We start from the raw sequence: 24,972 nt of genomic DNA on the forward strand, positions 1-24,972 counted from the left end.
CCCATAGCTCTGCTATAGCTACATACCATCTTCAGGAGGCAGCAATGGAAGGTCCCCCGGTGTACAGATGATACAGAAGTTCCCATAAGGGAAGTGACATGAACCTGGCCACACAACTGTGAGTGGCAGAGCTGGAACCTGTCACTGGTCAAGATGCAAAGGCCTTGTATGTGTACAGCCTCAATTGTGCTGTTCTGCAGTTACCACTGTCTCACAGAAGTGCTGACAGCATCTCTCCGCCCTGCCCTTTGCTACAGCCCCTGCAGCCCTTCTTGGGTTTAAGTCCTGAAGCCTTAAAAAAGTGGTAGCTTAGGGGCAGAGGATGAGGGAGAAGAAATAGAAAGTAGAGGGGGTCTGGGAGCTTCTACAGATCTGTCACCTCCACACACAGAGGAGTAGGTGATCCTGCACAGGCCATGAGCTGTGAGCTCAGAGAACAGCAAAGTGTCAAAGTGGTCACTGAGAGGACAGTAATCTGCATAGAAAGGCTATAGTAAATTTGGCTTAAAGACACCTTCTCCAGAAAACCCTTGGTCTTACCTTTCCATATTTGCTGAAAAGATTCTTCAAATCTGTAGCTCTGGTGGTGGAAGAAAGTCCACTAACCCAGAAATTTCTACAACTGCTACGACCTATTTAAAAAAACACAGACTCTGGTCAAGAATATAATTCATACAGTATCCTGAGTCTTAGTCATAGAAACCACGTATGTCCCCCCCCCCGACTTGTCCAAGATACCAGCAGCCCCCAAAGCCCACTGTCCTTACACAACTGGAGTGACACATTAGGTCCAACAGGACCGGCAGCAATGCCCCTTACAACAGCAAGCCAGGAGCTGTTCGATGAGAGAGAAACATCGATCAGCTGCCTCCTGCACGCCCCCTACTGCGGATGTGCCTGCAACCAAGGTACATGCCCTTGACCGGAATCGAACCTGGAAACCTTCAGTCTGCAGGCTGATGCTCTATCCACTGAGCCAAACCGGTCAGGCTATGGTTCTTTTTATAACACTGATTAAGAATGAATCTGGACAGTAAAATTTCAGTTAAAGAAAAAAATTGTAATAAAGAGGTAAGGTGCTGATAAAGCTGAAATACCAGGTAACCCCAAGATATCTGACACCAGATTATTTTTTTCCATTTCCAAAGTGCCCTCGTGAAAGCAAGGGCCTGCATGACATTAATACATCAACCCGGAAGAACTGGCCTGCTCCCCACTACCCAGGACATGCAGAGTGAAGAGCAGGAGTGGAAAAAGGCCCCATGTAAGACACACAGACACATCTGGCTGAGAAATGCACTAATATACCACAGTAGTGCTGAGGCCACACACACTGCAAGAGACTGCCATAGAGATCTACCTTTGTCCTCTTTGGAAAGCCGTTTTGTATCCGAGTCATCTTCGACAGAACTAGAGAGAAAAAAGAATGTCACTCCAGGAGGAAGAAGCAGAGAGGAAACCAACTCAAAATGATAAAATATGTGCTGAGGTTGCATACCTACCCGAAATTTAGTTCTGAAAAAAATGGTACCCCGACAAACTTGTATTGGAAATCTGACCTAACCATAAGATTTCACACCCATAGGAGTTAATTAATTCGGCTGGGCTAAAGATAATTAGGAAGAATTAAAGAAAACAACCATGATAGGTTGAGAAAAGAAAAAAGATTATATAATCAGTTTAAAATAAACAAAGAGAAATAAAACATTCTTTAGAGGTAAACTACAGTTTCATCAGTCTGGCTGGCCAATTGTAGAAAAAACAGCTTATGTGTGTCATTAAACGACCAATGAAAAGGAGATAGCGTCTGGTCTAAAACTGAGAAAAAACAAACCTCATTTTCTGATCAGCGCCCTCACTGGCTGAGGACTCTTTAGGAGCCGGAGGGACTTCATTACAAGCTTCAAAAGCAAACTTCTTCACGTCTTCTTTGCTATCTCTGGGGTCTGGGCTTGAGGCTTCCTGGGGCGCTTCTGCGACCTCCTCGCTAGAGGCTTCTGCGCGCTCTGAGGCTTTACTACTCTGCTCAACTGGCTCCTCTAGCCCTACAGGCTCACAGTCCATCCTCTCGTCACCGCCTGTCTGCTCCACGGGCTCCCTTTTCACTACCGCTAACAGGGTGTCTGCCTCGCTCCACTGAGCTTGTGCTGTTGACTCGCTGGCCAAATCTAAATCACCCTCCTCCGGGTGGCCGCTGCCAAAAAGGTCCTCTTCCTCCGCAAGCTTTCTGTCTGGCCCCACGCTACTTGTATCCTGTGCAAATGGCTGCTCCAGCTCGGAACCTTCTTCTTTTACTGGCTCAGATTTACAAGTTTCCCCCAAAATGTCGAGTATTTTCTCATTTTCTACGGATTTAACAGGAATAGAATGGCACAAGGTTTAATTACCAGGGAAATAAAGCAATCACAAATGTGGAACTGGCACGGCTGCCACACTAACACGAAGAGAACTGCTAGCTACACAGAGATTGGAAAACCCGCGGGTACACATGTTACACTGGTTACACTACCTGCACTCCAACCAACTGCTAGAGTAAGCTGCCACGCTACATGGAAGAGAAAAGCATCCCAGAGATTTAACCCCAAAACCTTCTGGCTGATTCTTGACAGTCTTCATTCTGTCGTCGTTTACATATGACTCTTCCAAATTTAGCTTCCAAAGTCCAAGTTGCTTAACTGAATGTATGACCATTCACTGAACAGCTCAATTTCCAAATTTCTTTGAATTTCTTTTAACAGAACAGTCCAACATGACAATCAGAATCTCTTCCATCGGTGCTCTGAGATATTTGAAGTCCAGAAAGTGAATAGTATTTGTTTGGAATTCTCATGAAGAAACTCTTTCCTCTTCTGGAATCCAGTTATGTCTCAATGTTTTAAAATTTATCTCCCTACCTCTACCTGCACTGCCTGAATTAAAAACCATAAAGTTAAGGTACTGTCCAATATCACAAGATCTGTTTTGTGGGGTACAGCAGTATTAGCTCGAGAGGCATGCAAACTCTTTCTACATGCATTTAAGTGCCATTTATATTTAAAAAGGCATGAGGTCTCATAAATATATTTTGCAAAATGAGAAATTAGCCACTTTCACAGATCTGGTGATATGGCTGGGTTTCCAATCTCTATGATCCTGGTATGTTCTGGATCGTAAACTTTTAGAACAATGTATACTATATTATGGCAACTTTTTAAAATTTAAGAATTCAAATTAGAGAAGGTGGAAAACTAGAATGATTCCAAACCCCCGCTGATAAATTTTTCATTGAACAGTACCTGGCTCCAAGGATGGCTCTTCAATTTCCTGCGAAAAAAACAAAAATAAATAAAATAATATAAAAACATGAGATTTGTGCTAGCTAGCAATAACAAAAGACAAATTTTTAAAACACAGACTAGAGCACTCACAAATGCAACAGGGGGAGAACTTGCTCGTGAAGGAAGAGCCCACACCGCTGGGATTCCAGCTCCTTCCTCTGGGCCCAAACCCCACATTTCAGGCTACTACTCTCAAGGAACCTGGTATCTGGTTTTCATTTTTTGCTGTTTCCCCAGTGCCTGGCAACATTTCACTTTTCATGGTGATGAAATGATCACATGCCTATCTGTCCCTCTAGGCCAGCGGTTCTCAACCTGTGGGTTGAGACCATCGGAAAACACATATAGCATTTCAGATATTTACATTACGATTCATAACAGCAGCAAAATTACAGTTATGAAGTAGCAACGAAAATAATTTTATGGTTGGGGGTCACCACATTAGGAAGGTTGAGAACCACTGCTCTAGGCAGAACTCAAGTGCAAGGAGAGCAGTGTTTTCATTTTTCTACTTTTAGTGTCTAACAGAATGCCTGACACATAGCAAACAATCAGGTTTTAATGAATTAATATAGCATTAGTTTAGAATATTCACAAGACTGAGGGAATACAGGCACATGTCATTAAACTGTTATTTCGCAGTTGTACCAAAGCTACCCCCTTGTCACCTGAGAGCTCTCCAGGATTACATGTATCTCCTACAATCAAGGTCCCCACTGGGCCAGGCCCAATTCCCAAATATCCTTCCAACCCTTCTCAGGAAGCCCTGTCAATTTAGACCATTGTTATCCCTCACCTACAATAGCCTCTGGTTTACTATTCCCATCTCCATCTGTCTGCACTTTTGCCACCATGGTGAGCACATGTCCCTCTGTGGCCTAAGGGCTTTAGCAATGGCCCCTCACACCACCTCCCTCCCCAACAGCCCCACTTGTACCCTGACCTCACTCCCAGCCAAGTCTTACATTTAGGTCAGAGGTCCTCAGCTCATAGAAAGGTCATCCTGAATGACTTCAAAGGCTGCCCCACTAATGAAGGGCCTTTCTCTCAATATGTAATCCCTGTTCCCTACCTCTGTACAAGGTACATTATTCTAGAATTCCAGTCAATACTGATGAGCACTGAGTAGGTTCCAGGTGCAAATTTAAACACCTTATGCATACATATATTAATCATTAGACAGTACTAGCAGGTTGGAACTATTATCTTTCTTCTTAGATTAGGAGACTGGCACAGAGTGAATGATAAACATGCTCAAGAACACAGCACACAGAGCCCAGATCTGAGCAAAGGCTGTGTACCAGTCAGGCCAATTCCCAATGCTCTGTTTACGTGTGTACTCCACGCATGGAGGACAGGCCCTGTGAGGATGGAGACCAGTCTTTCTTCTCACTTATGTCTGTATCCACACCATCGCATCACAGGTACTTCACATATACCCCATAAATGGTTGTGGATGGTCTGTATCTTCCCCTGGGAATAGACCTGCCATTCTAGGAAGCCCTAGGAAATTGTTCACTTTATTCATAGTTTCATTTAACTATTAATCAATTTGTTTTTAACATAATATATGCCACTTTGGGAAAATGAATATATTCCTATTTGTCTCCGGAAAGGGTTATATGCTTTCCATTTTAACTTGGGAGTCTTCGACCTAGAACAAAAACTGAATGAAACAACCAGACCTGGCTCTTCCTTTCTTTTCATAGGGATAAATAAAATGCATCTCTTCACAGTTGGAGAGACATCAGCCCTAAAGTGAGCTGGGTTCCACGAAGTTTTATTTTTTGAGGTTTGCATACTTCTTGAGTCTGGGGTTCTACTTAACCAGTGACAACCAACCTTGCCCTGCCTGGCAGAGCAAATGGAGATCTTATCTGAAAGGTGTTCTAATTAAGCAGCACAGTTGACATAAAAAAAAAACAAAAAACAAAACAATAAAAACAATCAAGGACTGAAATAAGCTAATTGTATTTTCATTTCCTTAGAACAGTTTCTATTAAAGCCCTAGCCGGCTTGGCTCAGTGGATAGAGCGTTGGCCTGCAAACTGAAGGTCACGGGTTTGATTCCGGTCATGGGCATACGCCTGGGTCGCAGGCTCAATCCCCAGTAGTGGGTATGCAGGAGGCAACTGATCAATGATTCTCTCTCATCACTGTTGTTTCCATCTTTCTCTCCCTTCCTCTCTGAAATCAATAAAAATATATTAAAAACAAACAAACAAAACCAAAAAAGTTTCTATTAAAAATTAGACGCAAGCCCTAACCGGTTTGGCTTAGTGGATAGAGCGTCGGCCTGTGGACTGAAGGGTCCCAGGCTCGATTCTGGTCAGGGGCATGTACCTTGGTTGCGGGCACATCTCCAGTGGTGGGTGTGCAGGAGGCGGCTGATCGATGTTTCTTTCTCATTGATGTTTCTGACTCTCTCTCTCTCTCTCTCTCCCTCTCTGTAAAAAATCAATAAAATATATTAAAAAAAAAAAATTAGACGCAAGCCCTGGCCCGCGCAAGGAAGGGCTGAGCGTTCAATTTCCAGTGAAGTGCATGTACCTGGGTTACATGTTCGATCCCTGGTCTTGGTTGGGGCGTGTACGGGAGGCAACCAGTTGATGTGTCTCTCACATCAATGTTTCTTTCTCTCTGCACCCCGCCCCCTCTGAAAAAAAAAAAAAAAATCAATGGAAAAAATATCCTTGGGTGAGGATTAAAAAAAATTAAAAATTAGACCCAAGTAAGTTTATTCCAACAATTTACATACATATAAGTCTGGCAGAAACATTAAAAGGAAACTCAAGACCCAAATTTATTGAAATCATACCTGTAAGTTAGTCCACATCTCATTTGTTCTCATCTAAGGTTTAATATTTACACAGATGGTAATGAAACAGTCAAGATGATATAGTAATCAAAAAAATTCCTTCATTTTCCATAAGAAATTCTCCCAAAGGCAGAAATAGAAGTCTTGGAATCCACCTGTCCCAGCTGTGATGTCTGTGCTCTACCCACCCTACCCCCCCTGCATCCTAATCTGGACCCCATCAATCTTCCTTAGGGAGGGAGCCCCCCTTGCTATTTGACCTAACAGTCTTTCTGCAGAGGATGCACTCAGCAATCAAATCAGCAAAATACTTTCCCAAATATGCCCTCTCAGTTACAGGGAAGCCATAGTAATTGAGTGGAAAGTCAAGATGGTGAGTCCTTTGCAGCAGGTACATTGTATTTAGGGGAAGGGGAGCAAAACCCTCTCTGATGGTTTTGCTGACAAAGTAGGCAATGTTAACAAACCTTGAATGACTTTTCCTTGGGAGTGCAACACAATGTCTGCAGTGGTTTCCAGAAACTGTAGTATAACCACTGATGCTATAATTATTGAGAGACACAACAATTTACCTGTAATATAGTGAAGTCAGATGATGAAGTATCTAAGTTATTTATAGTTTCTCTGTCCTCTAGCTGTAAAATAAACAGAGAAGACAGTTTAATACATCAATAAGATAACATAATGGAACATCTATACAGTAACAAGTATCAGCCATGAAAAATCACTTATGACAACCCTGGCTGGTGTGGCTCAGATGGTTGGGGGCTGTCCCGTGTACTGAAAGTTTGATTACCAGTCAGGGTGCATAACTGGGTAGTGGGCTCAATCCTTGGTAAGGAGCTTGCAGGAAGCAGCCAATCAATGTTTCCCTATCAGATTGATGGTTCTCTCTCTTTCTCCCTCCCCCTTCCTCTCTCTTTAAAAATTAATTTTTAAAAATCACCTGACAAAATTCTGAATATAGCGCAGAAATCAAAAGAGCAATATAGAGTAATTCTGCTGGGGGTTTGGAACCTATCCCCAAGAATAAGTGGGGCTACTGTAGTCCATAGACTTTACAAGTAGATTGGAGCATGAGGTTTGGAGACTACTCTTCAAGGAACAATGCCCAGAATCAGGCTTTGGAATGGATTCTTGGACTTCAGTGGCCACCACCACCTTCCCGAAACCTGGATGCCAATGACAATGGGACTGTTGCCCCTGAGGTGGCAACTGCCCCAAATGGAATGGCCTCTCTGAGAACCCTGTCTCTTACCATTATCAACTCCCAAATCAGAGTATGGGGACAGAAGCAGAGGACTGGAAAAGCCCCAATGATCCATCACTTTGTCTGTATACCTAGCAAATTTATCCTCATAAAAGTAAAATAATCTAATAAATGGTACCAAGACAACATGGTGCATGAGTTAAGTACATGGACTCTGGAATTGGTGTGGTCTTAATTCTTATCCTCTTATGATCCTGGAGATAGTTCTTTACTTTTTAAATCCCCAATTTCTTCAACTAAAAATGGGCATAATCCCACCTATTTGTCATACTGTTGTTTTAAAAAACAGGCCAGGCCAGCGTGACTCAGTGGTTAGAGTTGGCCATGCCTAAAAGGGTCTCAGGTTTGATTGCAGGTCCTATCCTGGCCGTCAGGGCAAGTGAGGGAGGCAACTAATCAATGTCTCTCTCCCCTCCTGCCCTCCCTTCCTTTCTCTCTAAAAAATAAATGGGAAATATATCCTCAGGCGAGGATTAACATCTCCCCCAGGTCCCCCACCAATTAAAGAACATTAATGCCTAATGCCTGGCAGACAGGCCTTCAATAATGTCCCTGAAACGTTTAATGTAGCATTCTGCAAATGTACAGCATATACTCCACTTCTCATCTATTATGACATTTGAGGAATTGATGCACTCAGGGCACATTCTAGAGCAGTGGTTCTCAACCTTCCTAATGCCGTGACCCTTTAATACAGTTCCTCATGTTGTGGTGACTCCCAATTTCATTGTTACAAATTGAACATAATTAAAGCATAGTGATTAATCACAAAAACAATACATAATTATATATGTGTTTTCCGATGGTCTTAGGCAACCCCTCTGAAAGGGTCGTTCGACGGCCAAATGGGTCACGACCTGCAGGTTGAGAACCGCTGTTCTAGAGACTACCGAGTACCTACAGCATGTTCTTGAAGCTGCTCAGGAAGCTCTTTCATTTCTCCCTCTAGCTCTCTACTATCAGACAGAGTCTCTGGGAGATTATCAGCATCATCATCTTCCACACAATCTGCAACACTCCCATTATCGATTTCTGCTTCATCTAACACGCTGATATCCATCATGTCAATGTCCTGCAAGTTCTCCAAACTGGCTTCAACATCCTCCTGTGACATAACAAAACATAGCCATCAACAAATGAACTGCTACTGGTCTATCACTGAGCAGAATCACTGTCAATGCTACACATACCTGTCCATCCCCAGAATTTTCCTCCAGCCCATTATCTTCCACACCTTCTTCTTCTGGTTTACGTCCTGAAGAGATAATTGTCAAAGCAGGAGATTAATAACATGCATTTTTTCCAGAAGCAATACATTTTTTTTGAAATATTTTTATTGATTTCAGAGAAGGGAGAGGGGGAGAGAAAGAAACATCAATGATGAGAGAGAATCATTGATTGGCTGCCTCCTGCACACCACCTACTGGGGATCAAGTTCACAACTTGGGCATATGCCCTTGACCAGAACTGAACCTGGGACCCTGCAGGCTGATGCTCTATCCACTGAGCCAAACCAGCTAGGGCCAGAAGAAATCATTTTTGACTTTTATAGGCCCTCAGCACTACAGAAATGGCCACCTAAAACACCTGTGGCACTTGCTAAACTGAAGGACACTGTGTAATCCAGGAATGGTAAGGCTATTCTGGACAAGGCAGACCCTCTACCACCTAAGCAGACGAGATTCTATTCTTATCCAGTGGCTATGGATGTGGAAGTATGAGGAGCTGGAAACTGGTTCTTAGTAAGGTGAAAGCAGGCCAGACCTTTCTCAGGCCTGGCTTTCTTATCAAGTGGCTTTGGTTATAGGGAGAATAGTATCTTATACAAATGTGCTGCTTTTTACGTAAGAAACATGAAGCATGTTTTCCCACAGTAACAATGACATAAAGCAAAACATAAATAAGCAGGAGAAAGCCTGGCCAACGTGGCTCAGTGGCTGAGCATCGACCTATGAACCAAGAGGTCATGGCTCAATTCCCGGTCAGGGCATACACCTGGGTTGCGGGCTTGATCCCCAGTGTGGGGCATGCAGGAGGCAGCTGATCAATAATTCTCTCTTATTGATGTTTCTATCTCTCCCTCCCTTCATCTCTGAAATCAATAAAAAAAATATATATTTAAAGAAAATAAAAGCCAGTAATAACTACTACCTAGAGTTAGCTCTCATGTTGTCACACACTGACGTACATAGATGTCTTCCCATATTTTGCTATGGATAGACTAGATGTATTATGTTTATAAAAATGTCACTGTTCTGTCATTTTATAATCTTTTCACTTAACATGTTGTGAACATATGTCCATATTCTTTTGTTGTTGTTGTTAATCCTCACCTGAGGATATTTTTTCCATTGATTTTTTTTCCTAGAGAGTAGAAGGAAAGGAGAAAGGAAAGAGTGGAAGAAAGGAGAGAGGGAGAGAAAGAGTGAGAAATATCAATGTAAAACACATCAATTGGTTGCCTCCTGAACACACCCCTACTGGAGCCAGGGATCAAACCTACAACCTTTCAGTGTATGGGCTGAGGCTCTAACCATCAAACCACATGGGCCAGGAAGTATTTCCATATTCTTTTTTTAAAAAAAGGTATTTTATTGACTTTTTTACAGAGAGAAATAGAGAGTTAGAAACATTGATGAGAGAGAAACATCAATCAGCTGCCTTCTGCACACCTCCTACTGGGGATGTGCCTGCAACCAAGGCACATGCCCTTGACCAGAATCGAACCTGGAACCTTTCAGTCCACAGGCCAATTCTCTATCCACTGAGCCAAACCATGAAGATACCATCATTTATCTAATACCTATGGCTGGAAATTTTAAGAAACGCTTATAAAGATGAATACTCTGGTGATTTTTTTTTTGGCATCTAGGCAATAATCCTCTTAGAATGTTTCTAGAAATGGCACCATCAGGACAAAGAGTATGTGTATTTTTAAGGCTTTGATTAAAACAAACGAAAACATACACATTATTGCAATATCCCAGAAGACAATTATTTCAATTCACACAGTTCCATCAACAATGAATAAAACTGCCAATCTTTCTGAATCTTTGTTAAAATCAGCCATTTTTCTTGTCCCTTACCACTGTGCTAGGCAAAAAGAAATACTTGTAACCTGAATTTATCTGATTACTGCTTAGGTTGAAATTTTCTTGTTGATCACTTGTAGTTTTATAACTCTCATTTATATCCTTTTGCCATTTAAAAATTTCTGTTCCACTTCTCAGTTTATTTAATTAATTGATTTATTATTTTTATTTTTTGGTTAATCCTCACTGGAAGATATTTTTCCTTTGATTTTTAGAGAGAGTGGGAGAGAGAGAGAAACATTTGTTGCCTCCTGCATGAACCCTGACCAGAGTCAGGGCTGGGAAGGAGCCTGCAACCAAGATACGTGCGTGCCCGAATGGAACTGAACCTGGGACTCTTTGGTCTGCAGGCCGACACTCTATCCACTGAACACAATTGGCTAGGGCTGTCCACATTTTATTTATTTTTAAAAATGTATTCTTACTGATCTCAGAGGAAGGGTGAGGGAGAGGTAGAAACACCAATGATGAGAAAGAATCACTGATCGGCTGCCTCCTGGACACACCCCCACTGAGAATTGAGCCCGAACACAGGCATGCACCCTAACCAGGAATCAAACCCATAACCTCCTGGTTCATAGGTTGACGCTCAACCACTGAGCCATGCCGGTCGGGCTATTTCTCATTTTTTATTGGCACATCGTATATACAACAGATATTTTCTCACAGTCTTTCACCAATCTTTTATTTATGGGTTCTGGGTAAATTTCACTTTCATGTAGTCAAAGCCATTAAACAGTTTTTATGTATAAATGTTCTTTTACTTTCACGTTTAAAAGCCCTTGTCCATACTAAGAATACATAAATAAATATTCACCTGTATTTACTTCTTTATTGGTTTTCAACTTAATACTTGACTCAGTTTTGTTCAGACTGAAGCTATTTTCCAAATGACTGTCCCATTTGGAAACTAATTTTCCTAAAACATTTACTAATTTTTCCCCTCACCACTGATTTAAAATGTTGGTCCAACTCATTATTTTATTCTTATGTATGCCTGGGACTTTGAATTGGAAGGAATGGCTTAACTTCAGGTGTTTCAAGAGGTTAGTAATTTAAGATTAAGAAAAAAATGAACATTAAGAAGCTAGAGCCCAGCCAGCATGGCTCAGTGGTTGAGTGTTTACCTACGAACCAGGAGGTCATGGTTTGATTCCTGGTCAGGGCACATGCCCAGGTTGTAGGCTCAATCCCCTATGTGGGCTGTATCAATGATTCTCTTTCATCATTGATGTTTCTATCTCTCTCTCCCTTCCTCTCTGAAATCTATAAAAATATATCAATAGAAGGAAAAAAAAAGAAGCAGCTAGACACATTTTTGGCTTGCATTCATTTTTCAGACAACTTTAACAGCACTTTAAAAAAAAAAGTGAAACAACTTACTCAAACTTCCCTTGTCCAACCTTGTAAATTTTTAAAAAAAGATATTTTATTGATTTTTTTTACAGAGAAGAAGGGAGAGGGATAGAGAGTTAGAAACATCGATGAGAGAGAAACATTGATCAGCCGCCTCCTGCACACCCCCTACTGGGGATGTGCCCGCAACCAAGGTACATGCCCTTGACCGGAATCGAACCTGGGACCCTTGAGTCCGCAGATCGACGCTCTATCCACTGAGCCAAACCGATTAGGGCGAACCTTGTAATTTTTTTCTTTCTTTTTTAATCTTTACCCAAGGATATTTTTTCCATTGATTTTTCTTTTACTTATTTTTATTGTGAACTGTTTATAACAGTTCACAGAGGGCAAGACTGTTGGCACTTTCATCTAAACAGCAGTATATAGGTGGTTATTTAAAATGAGCAAAATAGAAACATGTAAATAATAACAGAAATGGCAGAGCTGAAGCAGAATGAAAATTATTAGGCATAAATAAAAAATTTATGGGGAAAATAAATTTTTGGTCTCTAGAGTTAGGTTTGCTAAAATTAAATCAATTCACTATTTTACTTTCAAATTTTTGTTTTTCAATTACAATTGACATGCCATATTATATTAGTTTCAGGTGTACCTGATCGACTATTTTCAATGTGAATGAAGCATAAAGGAAACCAAAGATATGACAATTGAATGAAATGCATGACCCTGGATTTTCCTTTTGAATTACGGAGAACATTACTGGAAAAAATGTCTAAATCTAAATAAGGTCTAAGCTTAGATAACAGCATTGTATCAAAGTTAATTTCCTGATTTTGTGAACTAATGCCATGTAATGTCCTTGCTGTTAGGCAATACTGTATGTAGTATTTACGGCAAAGGGGCACATACTTGCAACTTATTCTCAAATAGTTCATAAAAACAACACATACATACATAGATACATACACAAACAAAAGACCCAGTAGCACAATACAGGTAATAGCTTAAAAAGCAAACATGCCCTGGCCGGTGCCCTGAGCACTAGAGGATATCGGCCTGTAAACCAAAGGGTCTCAGGCTCATTACTTGGCCCCCCAGGTCCAGGCACATACAGGAGGCAAAAAATTGATGTGCCTCTCTCACATTGATGTTTCTCTCTCTTTCTCCCCTCCACACACTCTCTCTAGAAATTAATGGAAAAAATAACCTGGGATGAATATTAACAATACATAAATAAAATTTAAAGCAAATGTGCTGATTTTGCTTTTCCAGTTCCAACCAGATGGTATTTGCAAACAGTAGCTCCGACAAAGGTTTAATTTCCAAAATATATAGAGAACTCATAAAATTCAACACCAAACCAACAAACAACCCAATCAAAAAGTGGGCAGAGGAAATGAAAATATACCTGTCCCAAGAAAACATACAAGCAGCCAACAAATATATGAAAACAAGTTCAACCTTACTGGCAACTAGGGAAATGCAAATAAAAACTACAATAAGATACCATTTCACACCTGTTAGAGTGGCCATTATCAACATAACAAGCAATAACAAGTGTTGGAGAGGTTGTGGAAAAAAGGGAATCCTCATTCACTGCTGGTGGGAATGTAGACTATGGAACCACTATGGAAAGCAGTCTGGCGATTCCTCAAAAAAATTGAGAATAGTGCTACTATACAACCCAGCAATCCGTCTCTCCTGGGTATATACCCCAAAACCTCGAAATCATGTATTGGCAAAGATACATGCACCCTTATGTTCATTGCAGCATTATTCATGGTGGCCAAAACATAGAAACGACCAGTATTCCACGATAAGAGGACTGGGTAAAAAAGATGCAGTACATATACAGAATGGAATACTACTCAGACATAAGAAAGGATGAAACAACATGGATGGACCTTGAGAATATTATCCTAAGTGAAATGTCAGTCAGAAAAAGTTAAGAACCATATAATTTCACCCATATGTGGGTTATAAAATTAAAACTTGTGAACATGAACAACAGTGTGCCAGGGGACGGGGGAACGGGGGGCGAGGGGGGTGGTGCACGGGAGGAAGGAGATCTTAATATATGGTGACAGGAGAAGATCTGACTTTGGGTGGTGGACACAAAGTGCAATACACAGATTTTGTAACATAGAAACCCACACCCGAAACCTATATGTTCATGTTGACCAATGCCATTCCAAGAAAATTAATAAAAATTAATTAATTAAAAATAAATAAAAGATTCTGCTAAACAAATTATTGGTGTCAAACTACTTTGGAGGAGTGCTGAGATTATGTGAGATATGCTTTCAGGGATCCTGATTAAAATAATCAGCATGCTGATTTCAAACCATCTTTAATTTGTTCATCAAAAGGGTTAGAAGAAAGAACTCTACAGTATTTTTAGTTAAAATCTCGATACAACCTAATAAGGTAGTTGAAAATAATTAAGTAGAAATTGCCATATAAAATATCACAATGTACTATAAAGCTCAAGATAAAACTAATTCTGCTGGGCAAAGAAACCAGACACAAAGTGGTTATACTTGCCCTAGTGGGTTTGGCTCATTGGATAGAGCGTCGGCCTGGGGACTGAAGGGCCCCAGGTTCGATTTCTGTCAAGGGCATGTACCTGGGTTGCTGGCACATCCCCAGTGGGAGGTGTGGAGGCAGCGGATCGATGTTTCTCTCTCATCGATGTTTCTAACTCTCGATCCCTCTCCCCTCCTCTCTGTAAAAAATCAATAAAATATATATATATTTTTTAAAGTGATTATACTGAATGGTTCTACTTTACATGAAGTTCCAGAGCAGGCAAAACAAACCTATGCTGACAATAATCACAAAATTTTGTGGGGGAGGTGAGTAGGGGAGACTGTGACTGGACAAGAAGAATCTGACAGAACTATTCCTTATTTTGATCCCTACCTACCTCAAAACATATGTGAAAATAAATTCCAAATGAATTAAACATCCTAATGTAAAAATAAAACCATAACTATTAGCTCTACAATGTAGAATATTTTCTATATGTTAAAAACACAACATAAAATCTAGAAAACATACAGAATAGGTTGACAGCACTGCCTAAATTAATAATTAAAACTTTAATGATCAAAACACCACAAACAAGTTAAGTCAAATGACAGACTGGGAAAGAAACAATTGCAACATTTTATAGAGTCCTTAGAAGTGAACAAGACAAACAACCCAGTAGAAAAAGTGGGCAAAGGGCATGGAAAGGCAATTTGGTAAATACAGATGGCCAATTATCAGAAACTGTCTAATCTGTGAAGAAATGCAAATGAAAACCTTACCTGCAGAGAAATGCAGATAAATACAACAAAATATCTTTCTTCTACATAATTGGTAAAAATAAAAAAAGATAATACCCAGTGTTAAGTGAGAGTTTAAAGAAATAAGCACACCCCCTCACATTGTTAGGTGAGAGACTGACCAGCACAGACTGTTGGAATAACTGTTATAAAATGCACATATCCTTTGGCCACAAAATTTTACTTCTAATTATAAAAAAATATATTTCCTTAACCACAGAGACATTTCTGGTTTATGGTAGCACTGAAAATTGGATATGCTGACTGAAAATTGGAAAAGAATCTCAACATTCTAGTACCAAGGAGACTGATGAGCTACATATTGTTGTACATCATATGAAAGATTACTACTAACCTATTTAAAAAGAATAAGGTCTTTTACTTGTAGAACTTGGAAGAATGTCCTTAACATGTTAAGTGAAAAAAGCAAATCCAATCCTACCCTGTCCTGTCCTATCCTATATAATCCTATCTAATAAAAGAGAAACATGGTAATTGGCGTACGACCACTAGCCTTCCCATTGGCTAATCAGGGCAATATGCAAATTAACTGTCAGCCAAGATGGCTGCTTGAAACTAACATGAGGCTTGCTTGCTTCAGTGATGGAGGACTCCAACGTTCCCCGTCCTCCAACGTTCCCCGCCTGTCGCTGCAGGCCTCTGAGCTGGCAGTTTGAAACATAGTTACAAAAAATAGAAGCTAAACAAAACCCCAGAAACCAGCTTTCAGCTAGCAGGAATCTCAGACCTGGAGTTGATACAGAGTTTCAATTGTAGAACCGAAACAAACCAGATACCTGCTTTCAGGAGCGGAGGCCTAAGAGCTGGAGCCTCAGAGCTAAAGCTGGCCCAGAATAAAAAAAGAAAAAGAAAAAAAGGAGCAGTTGGGAGCTTCAGTCCCAGCCTGAAAACAGCCCTCAGCCCCTCACCCAGACTGGCCAGGCACCCCAGTGGGGACCCCCACCCTGAAGGGTGTGTGACCAGCTGCAAACAGCCATCATCCCCTCACCCAGGCTGGCCAGGCACTCCAGTGGGTACCTCCACCCTGATCCAGGACACTCTTCAGGGCAAACCAGCCAGCCCCCACCCGTGCACCAGGCCTCTATTCTATATAGTAAAAGGGTAATATGCCTCCCAGCACTGGGATCAGCAGAGCCACGAAACCTCCCGGCACCAGGATCAGTGTGACAGGGGGCAGTGCCCAAACACCCTGATCGCCCTGCGGCTCTGTGTGTGACAGGGGGTGGGGCCACAACCTCCCTATCGGCCCTGCTCTGTTCGTGACAGGGGAAGGCGTCCCAACCCCCTGATCGGCCCTGCTCTGTAGGTGATAGAGGGTGGCGCCCCAACCCCTCCCCCCCCCCCCCACGGGCCCTGCTCTGTGTGTAATGGGGTAGAGCCATAACCTCCCCATCGGCCCTGCCCTGAGTGTGACAGTGGCGGCGCCCCAACCCCCTGATCCGCCCTGCTCTGTGTGTGACAGAGGGCGGTGTGCCAACTCCCCTATCGGCCCTACTCTGTGACAGGGGGGAGCTCTTCAACCCCGATGGGCCCTGCTCTGTGCGTGACAGGGGGGAGCTCCCCAACCCCCTGTTGGGCCCTGCTCTGTGTGACGGGGGGTGGCGCCACAACCTCCCCATCGACTCTGCCTTGAGTGTGACAGGGGGCGGTGCCCCAACCCCGCAATCGGCCCTACCCTGAGTGTGACTGAGGGTGGCATCGCAACCTCCCAATCTGCCCTGCTCTGTGCATGACAGGGGGCGGCACCCCAACTCCCCAATCGGCCCTGCTCTGAGCCCTACCAGGGGCTGCACCTAGGGATTGGGCCTGCCCTCTGCCACCCGGGAGCAGGCCTAAGCCAGCAGGTCATCTCCCGAGGGGTCCCAGACTGCGAGAGGGCACAGGCCGGGCTGTGGGACCCCCTCTCCCCCCCGAGTGCACAAATTTTTGTGCACCGGGCCTATAGTCCTATATAATAAAAGCCTAATATGCTTCAATCCACGGACTGATGCTCTACCCACTGACCCAAACCGGCTAAGGTAGTACAATTTTTTTTTTAATGGAAAAGGAAAGCAAAAAGAAGATTCAAAAGCTCCCACTATGACTGTCTTTTTCTGTTAATTTTCCAGTACACTTTCCCTTGGCAAAGACATTTACTTGGGCAAAGGCAAAAATACACAATGTATCATGGACCACAGAAGTGACTTCATTCCAAGGTGAGGTCACAACTGCAGCTCTCCCACAGCTTACACCACAGTGTGGCTGACAGTGGTGCCTGCTTCTTGGACATTTCAAACCCAGTTCTTTCTTCATCCCTGGCCAAGTAATATAAATATTTAATTTGACTTGGAGCCTGAGCAAAAAGCCTCCAATCACCCAAGGAACCATTCAGAACAGTCCAAATGCCCAATTTTAACAGATTCTTTCTTAAAACAGTAGTTCAATGTTAATAAATTACTGAGTAATTACCGAGGGGAAAGAAAAACAAGGAAGATAAAGCCCCTGTCCTCAACAATCTGGTTATGCCACGGTGCAGAATGACATCAGCAAGATATAAGGTCCTGGCAGTGTAGAGGACCTAAGGAGTCATGAGTTGCTATTGGTAGTTTCAGAAGTTGTTGCTTGATAAACTAGGACATGAATACAGACAGATAGGGAAGAAGAGTGGGCAGAAAAACAGAAGGCCAAGAGAATGAATCACATTTTTTGCAGCCTGATGAAAGAGGAGGAAGGTAGTGGGGGATGAAGTGGGAAAGAGAGGTCTGGGTCAGATCATGAGTGTCATTAGTGCTATGTGGAAAGTGGTTTTTATACAGCAGATAGTTTTTTAAAGTAATGTCTATAAAAGTGACCACTCTGTTTTGGCCAGGAAGCATTTAAAAGGGAAGTTAGTTTCCACAAGTCACAGCAATAGTAGACTCAAACCGTCCTAAATACTCTTTTTTAAGGAAGGTGAAGGGCCTGGATAAGCAAAGGCTGCTGAGAAATCTAGAGGAAAATGAGTAAAGGTGTAAATGCCCCTTCTACCCTCTGAATTCCCAAGTATCATAGAAACAAAATACAATAATATGTCCCAAACACAACCAAGTAAATGAGGCATATTAGCAAAGGAAGTAGTTTTGAAGAAAGCTCAACATTAGGAGTGATCATAAATTCCTTGATACCTTTGCTAGATCTTTTTGATGTCTTCTTGTTTCCTTCAGAGGTAATTTCAATTTCATCAGGATTACCCCCTTCATCTTCAATTGCCTAAAGGAAAGGCAAATGGGAAAAAAAATTTCACCATGAAAGTCAACAAAGACTTGACTTTCACAGAAGCTCGGGGCCAATGATTTGGAAGTGCATCACCTCCACCGTTTCCATTCTTTCTCTTGCTCTACACACTGAAGCAAGGGCTCTGGAGTTAGACTCTAACAGTTCTAAGCTGTGTGGTCTTAAGGAGATTTACTTAATCTGTTTCCTACTCCATAACATGGGGTTACATAAAAATACAGTACTTACCTTTAAAAGCTGTGTGAGAACTCTATCACCCATGTAAAGCAAGCACTGAACAAACATTTGCCTTATTTTTAACATTACCACCACATTCTGGGTTATCCCTATTCCTGGGCTCAATGGAACTAAAAAAAACGAAAAGGCACCCCCTCCACTTTCCTATGACTTCACCCAGCAATGTGCTATCTGACCTCAGGGACCCCTCTCCATGCCACGCCTGCACTCGACACTGTCTGTATAGAATACAATTCAGGCTGAGATCCTACTGTGTGTGGCACGGAACAAGACATGACATGTAGTACCTCATCTATGACTGACTCCAAAGGTCTTGCTCTCAGCCACTAAGGGACTCACCTCAAAGGATACAGAATTACAAAAGCTCTTGGCAAGCCCAGCCTCCCACCCCAGGAACTTGTCATTCACTTCAACAGCTCCACCCACACTCAGCAAATCAGTACTGAACATGTCAATGATGACATCCCTGAAAACTGGGCTTCAGGTTCAGGATTTACTAATAACCCTTGCTGTTTTTACTGTACTATCCAGTGAGCATAATTTTCTTATAAATTCAATTCAAATACTGCATTTTATTTGTATACCGTTTCAGATTCTCAGGAGTTTCCAGCTTGCTACCTGAATTTAGAATGGGACTTGGGGGGTCCTGCACCTACCTAATCTGTATCAGGAGCAAAGACAATCTCTCCCGTCTCTCTGAAGCCAGATCTAGAAAAAAATCAAAGTGCTGCCCTGGGATCAAGGAACAGACAACCAGAAAGCCCCTAACTCTCTTAGCTAGGGCCAGACAATGCTGGACCACTAAGAGACTAGAAGAGCTGCTCTAGACAGGAGGTGTACACTTCACCCTCACTGTCTCATTGGGGTGCAGTGTTTACAGGGTCATCTCTACGGGGACTGAGGGCTCTGAGTCATCCTTATAGGCCTTGGCAAATTAACTTTGTTGTGTGTTCCCTCCATCTTTTCCTCTTTTGCCCTTCCAGGAAAAATAAACCAAGGAAGGGATACAAACTGGATGACAGAAGTAGAAGAGAAAGAGAAGATCAGCAATAATTCCAGACTTGCTTGGGCATGTAGTAGATGAGTTCATAGGCTCACGGTATTTATGTAGTGCCCACGTGTCTGAGAAACCGAAAGGAGGGAAAAGGTGGGATGGATTTGTCCCCACAAAGGTGACAGTGATGGAAGATTCCTAAAGTCATACCAGTCTCAGCCACCAGCCTGACAGGAGGGTTCAATCCCATCTTAGCTCTGCAGGCTTGCAGACTGTCTGGGAGGAAAAAAGTAAAAAAAAACAAACACCCAACTCAGTTTTGTTGCCAGGAGGCTCTGGTGGCTAAGAACATGGACTACATCTTCCCAAGTGCCAACCCTCACACCCTCGTTGCATTTTCTCCAGGTAAACATCTTGGTTAATGAAGAACGGCCTGCCCTGAATAAAGGAATTTAGTGTTCATAGTGAATAAAAGTTAAGGTTAGTATCCATAATGAAAGAATATAAGCTCTAGTTAGAAAGGCCCCAACTGGCTCTGGGCATATCACCTCACCACTCTTGAGCCTGAGCTTCCTTATCTGGAAAAATAGGAAAAAATACCTACTTCCTCTCAATAGCAATCAAAATAAAACCCCAATCCTCAGTTGTTTGGGAGCCAGGGTGGAAGGAGTCACAAACCACACTATCTGCAGGGAATGGAGACAGGGGTGAAGGCTGAGAAGGCCTCAAGACACGAGGGTCTCAAGGCCGGGCGCTCAGTGGTTGACGTTAACCTATGAACCAGGTCACCGGTTCAATGCCGGGCGGGGCTGCCGGCTCCATCCCCGGTAGGGGGCGCGCAGGAGCAGCCATCAATGATTCCCTTTCATCATTGATGTTTCTACTTCTCTCTCCCTCCCTCTCTGAAATAAAAAAAAACAAGACCTAGGTGGGGAAAAGGTAAAAAAAAAATAAAAAAAAAATGAAGCGAATAAGAAAAACGTAAGGGATGCAAACACTGACTTAACTCCGCATTTTTCGCACCTACCCTTCGGTACCCCGTAAGGTAGGGAATATAGAGCCCCCCCCCCCATTTTGGAAATGACACAGAGGAAAAATGACTTGTGACAACGATCAGATCCCCGGTGTTTACATGTGCCAGGCAACATGCCAAGGCCTTTCAGGCCACCTCACTTAGTCCCCGAAACAAAAGCACGATGTTTTCCCTCTTTTTACACAAGCAGCAGCAGGCTCAGTGAGGATCAAACGTCTTCCATGCGAAAGATCCAACCCCCGAGACCCGACAGAGCCCTAAGCCCAGGCGCACACCCTGCCTGCCTTTCGGGGTGAGCCATCTCGGTGTCCCCCGAGTCTGCCTTTTACATTTCTGGTCACTCTTGCAAACAACACTTTCCCTTCCGTGTCATACCCCCGAGCTAGGGATGGCAAACCCCAGATTGGTTTTTTTTTTTTCCCTTTAAATGTCTTCTTGACATGCTCGCTTTATAAATTGACCTCCCATTCAAGGCTTGTTGGCCCTAAAGGGACAATCAACATCCATCTTTGTCGAAGACTCCCGCGGCCAGCGAGGGCACAGGGGCTCAGCCGGCCTGGGTTCCAATCCCGTCGCCTCCTCTCCCCGACCGTGTGACCTTGGCCGGGTCCCCCGACTCCCCCCAGGAAGTGAGGATTTCAGGGCGCCCCGTCCACTTTGTGGGAAGCTGGGAAGAGACGACAAGAGGAAAGCCCTCCGCGAAGTGGCTGCTGCGGAAAACAGGCCCTCGGTCGATGTCACCCGCCATCTAGAGCTGCGCGGCTACCGCGGCTTCCCCGTCGCGTCACATTTTCTCCTCCTCGCCCCACTGCGGCGCTAGGATTGGCGCCTGGGCCTGGCTGGGCTCGCAGCCCCCGCCGGGGCCTAGGAGGAGCCGGGAGAAGCACCGAGCGCCAGGCCGCAAATGGGGCCACAGGCGGGCCCCGGGACCAGAGGAAATCTGTTGCGGCTGCGGGAGTCCCACGACCCCACTCTTGTCCACCTCGAGGGCCCCGGCTCTACCTTTCTGAGCCTCTCCATCAGAACGCTCTTGTTGCCGCTCGAGTCCAGGTTCCGTTTCTTCAGCTCCGCCCGCAGATCGATCACCCGCAGATCGCTGAGTCGCCGCGTCCCGGTCTCAGACGAGGCGGAGCTCAGAGCCGCAGCGCCCGCCGCACCCGAATCGCCTAGGCCTGAGAGAGTCTCCGCCATTCCAGGGACCCGGGCTCTGCCACCCACTTCACACAGAACCGGGCCGGGGTTCTCTCAGCTCCTAGCACAAAATGGCGCCGCCTGCCAGAGAACTGCTCCAGCGCCCCGACTCGCCTCGCTTCTGCGCAGGCGCACCTGGCGCAGGCCCGGTACTCGGTAGCGTCTGCAAATGCGTGGTGAGCGCCTTGGAGGATGTGCGCAGGCGCGTTGCGTCTCTCCAGCCTCCGCGGCGAAAGGCCGGGACGCATGCGTGATGTCTATACGGCGCCTGCGCATAGTGGCTGGGAACGCGCGGTTGGTCGGCGCACTAGCCGGTGGCTGCGAAGAACGCCTGCACAGCCGGAAAGCGGGGCGGGAGGAAGTGATTGCGTTTTCCTCTTAGGCGGCGCCATTTTGTGCTCAGAGCCGCTACAGCCGCTGTCGGTGTGGGGAGTAGGTGCCGGAGACGGGGAACTCGGGATGGCGGAGACCCTGGCAGGCTCTGGCGACTCGGGTTCTGGCACCGCCGCGGTTGGTCCGGGCGCCTCGGAGGCGGGGACGCGGCGGCTCAGCGAACTGCGGGTGATCGACCTGCGGGCGGAGCTGAAGAAGCGAAACCTGGACACGGGCGGCAACAAGAGCGTCCTGATGGAGCGACTCAAGAAGGTGCGGGGGCTCGGGGCACGGGGGTGGCGCAGGAGGTCGGGGTGCGTCCCCGAGTGGACCTGTCACCGCGACCTCTGGACCCGGGCGTCTGCGGCCCGCCCCCTCTTGGCGGACCCCCCGGGCTGAGCTGTCCGGGACGAGGGGGCCTGGCTGTGTGACCTTGGCCGGTGATCGTCCCTCTCTGTGCCTTGTTTCCTACCAGGTCATCGCCTCAAGTGCGCTGGCAGCCTGCCTGCCTTAGACGCTAGGCTGGCCCCTGACTCCTCCCAGGCCCGAGTTTTAGGTTGGGCGCCGTGACCTTGTCCAAGTGCCTGTGTCTCTGAGCCTCAGTTTCCCTCCCTGGAGAACAGATGACTGAAGGACCTTTGAGATCTTGCAGGAAAGGGAGCCGTGCTTGTACCTGGCCCGGCGCCTTGGCACTTACCATACCCGACGCCAGACTGCTCTTCTCGCGGTGGCCTGGCCCACCCCCTGTCCTTTGGATCTGTTTGAGATGTCACTTTCAGTAACGCGCAGCTCCCCCGCCCCCACTTTCTCCTGTCATCCTCTGTTTATTCCCCTCAACACCACCCATAACACAAACTTGAGAATGGGGGATTGTCGTGTCTCCAACCAGAACAAGCTTCTTAAGGGGTGGGGGGACCTGTGAATTTACTGTGAGCCCCAGCCTTGTGCCAGGCAGGAGGGAAGCACCGAGGTACCTTCCCCAACCCGATCTGTCTGTCCTCCCTCCCCGCGCTCCCCCAGGCCAAAGATGGCTTGGTGGACCACCGCTCAGAGTCCATTGCCCATGGAGACCAAGTACAAGCCTCTTGTTATTATTTGTTATATTAACTTAAACTGGAAGGTTGGGCAGTTTCAAGGTTAGAGGCCAATTTGGAACTGGTCATTGACCCTGATTCTGAACACCCTTTCACACACCCCTTTTTTTGGGTGCGGGGAGGGGGTGGGGTCGTGTGGCATCCGTGCAGAGAGAACCAAGTTGTGCTGGGTTCATCCTGTGTCTTGTGGGCTTGAAGCCCAGATAGCAGAACCAGACTTGCTCTTTGCAAGGAAGAGTTAGAAGTTGTTATTTAAAAGCAACGATGTGTGCCCTGCAGCTCTTGACAATGTAAAATCCATCTCTTCCTGACAGGCAGTTAAAGAAGAAGGGCAGGATCCTGATGAAATTGGCATCACATTGGAAGCCACGAACAGGAAGACGGCAAAGAGATGTGTTAAAGGTATCCACCTGTAGTTCCTGCTGCTAGAGGTCCGAGTGTTTGAGAGCCCACTTGCTTAGAGACCTGGTTTTTTAGTACTGTTTCTGCCCTCCCGGCCAGGAGGAGAATGTCTTCAGCTGTCATTGTTCTCCGTCTCCTAATTAGGCCTGCTCTTCACCAGCTAACAAGTGACTGTCAGGGTGCTGGAGGAGGACACCAAGTAAAATTAAAATACATGCTAAAAACATCTCAGTTCTTGCCATTGGTATTAAAAAAGAACTAGAGCTGAAACCGGTTTGGCTCAGTGGATAGAGCGTCAGCCTGCGGACTGAGAGGTTCCAGGTTCGATTCCGGTCAAGGGCATGTACCTGGGTTGCAGGCACATCCCCAGTAGGAGATGTGCAGGAGGCAGCTGATCGATGATTCTCTCTCATCGATGTTTCTAACTCTATCTCTCCCCCTTCCTCTCTATAAAAAATCAATAAAACATATTTAAAAAAAAAAAAAAAACTAGAGTAAGACACTCTAAAAGCTGTCCTGACTGGTTTGAGCACCTGCTTGGCTTCCCTCCTGGTTTTAAAAAATAGGACTTAAATCAACGAAAATGACAACAACCCAAGACCAAATAGAACTCAGCTTCTCTATGGTCCAAAATAGATTGTCAGAGTATTTGTATCCAGCCTATTTTTACTAGTGTGATTTTTAAAAAATTAAGATATAATTCAAATTCTATAGAATTCACCTGAAGTGTACAATACAGTGCTCATTCACAAGACTGTGCAGTCATCACCATGTCTAATTCTAGGTATTTTCATGACCTCCGTGCCCACTAGCAGTCACTCCCCATTTTCCCAGCCCTCAGCCCGTGGCACTGATTGACTTTGTCTCTGTAGATTTGCCTATTCTAGACATTTCATATAAATAGAATCATACAGTCTGTGGCCTTTTCTGCCTGCCTTCTTTCACTGAGCATTATGTTTTCAAGGTATATTTACGGCATGCCCCAACATTAATTCCTTGGTGGATAATACCTGTTACTTTTTGGAAGGACTTAATTTCAGAAAACTTTGAAACCTTACTGCCCTTATTGTAGGGAGGAATTACTTATTGGATTAAAGTGATCAAGAGGAGCCCTAACTGGTTTGGCTCAGTGGATAGAGCGTCGTCGGCCTGCGGACTCAAGGGTCCCAGGTTTGATTCCGGTCAAGGGCA

At 44.6% G+C, this 24,972-nt stretch overlaps 2 protein-coding genes across 4 annotated transcripts in view; one reads left to right on the forward strand and one right to left on the reverse strand.

The window, feature by feature from the left end:
* SAFB (scaffold attachment factor B) overlaps positions 1 to 22,141 on the reverse strand; it is a 35,513-nt gene extending 13,372 nt beyond the window's left edge. For 2 of the 3 annotated variants that reach the window (XM_081092224.1, XM_081092223.1), the window contains exons 1-9: positions 21,725 to 22,141; positions 18,350 to 18,434; positions 8,596 to 8,660; positions 8,307 to 8,510; positions 6,708 to 6,770; positions 3,276 to 3,303; positions 1,835 to 2,345; positions 1,361 to 1,410; positions 541 to 632 (exon numbers count right to left, since the gene is read on the reverse strand). In XM_081092224.1, coding sequence (XP_080948350.1) covers positions 541 to 632; positions 1,361 to 1,410; positions 1,835 to 2,345; positions 3,276 to 3,303; positions 6,708 to 6,770; positions 8,307 to 8,510; positions 8,596 to 8,660; positions 18,350 to 18,434; positions 21,725 to 21,913 — 1,287 coding nt within the window. In that variant the 5' untranslated portion in view covers positions 21,914 to 22,141. Of the gene's footprint in view, positions 1 to 540; positions 633 to 1,360; positions 1,411 to 1,834; positions 2,346 to 3,275; positions 3,304 to 6,135; positions 6,169 to 6,707; positions 6,771 to 8,306; positions 8,511 to 8,595; positions 8,661 to 18,349; positions 18,435 to 21,724 lie in introns of all 3 variants that reach the window. The other variant, XM_081092222.1, reaches the window with a different exon arrangement.
* Positions 22,142 to 22,193: 52 nt separating this feature from the next.
* Positions 22,194 to 24,972, forward strand: part of SAFB2 (scaffold attachment factor B2) — a 42,281-nt gene continuing 39,502 nt past the window's right edge. Inside the window, exons 1-2 of the mRNA XM_081092505.1 lie at positions 22,194 to 22,558; positions 23,694 to 23,781. Of these exons, the coding sequence (XP_080948631.1) occupies positions 22,373 to 22,558; positions 23,694 to 23,781 (274 nt within the window). The 5' untranslated portion in view covers positions 22,194 to 22,372. The remainder of the gene's footprint in view (positions 22,559 to 23,693; positions 23,782 to 24,972) is intronic.

Source organism: Myotis nattereri, assembly GCF_964212035.1.
Source record: "Myotis nattereri genome assembly, chromosome: 5".
NCBI classification, from domain to species: Eukaryota; Metazoa; Chordata; class Mammalia; order Chiroptera; family Vespertilionidae; genus Myotis; species Myotis nattereri.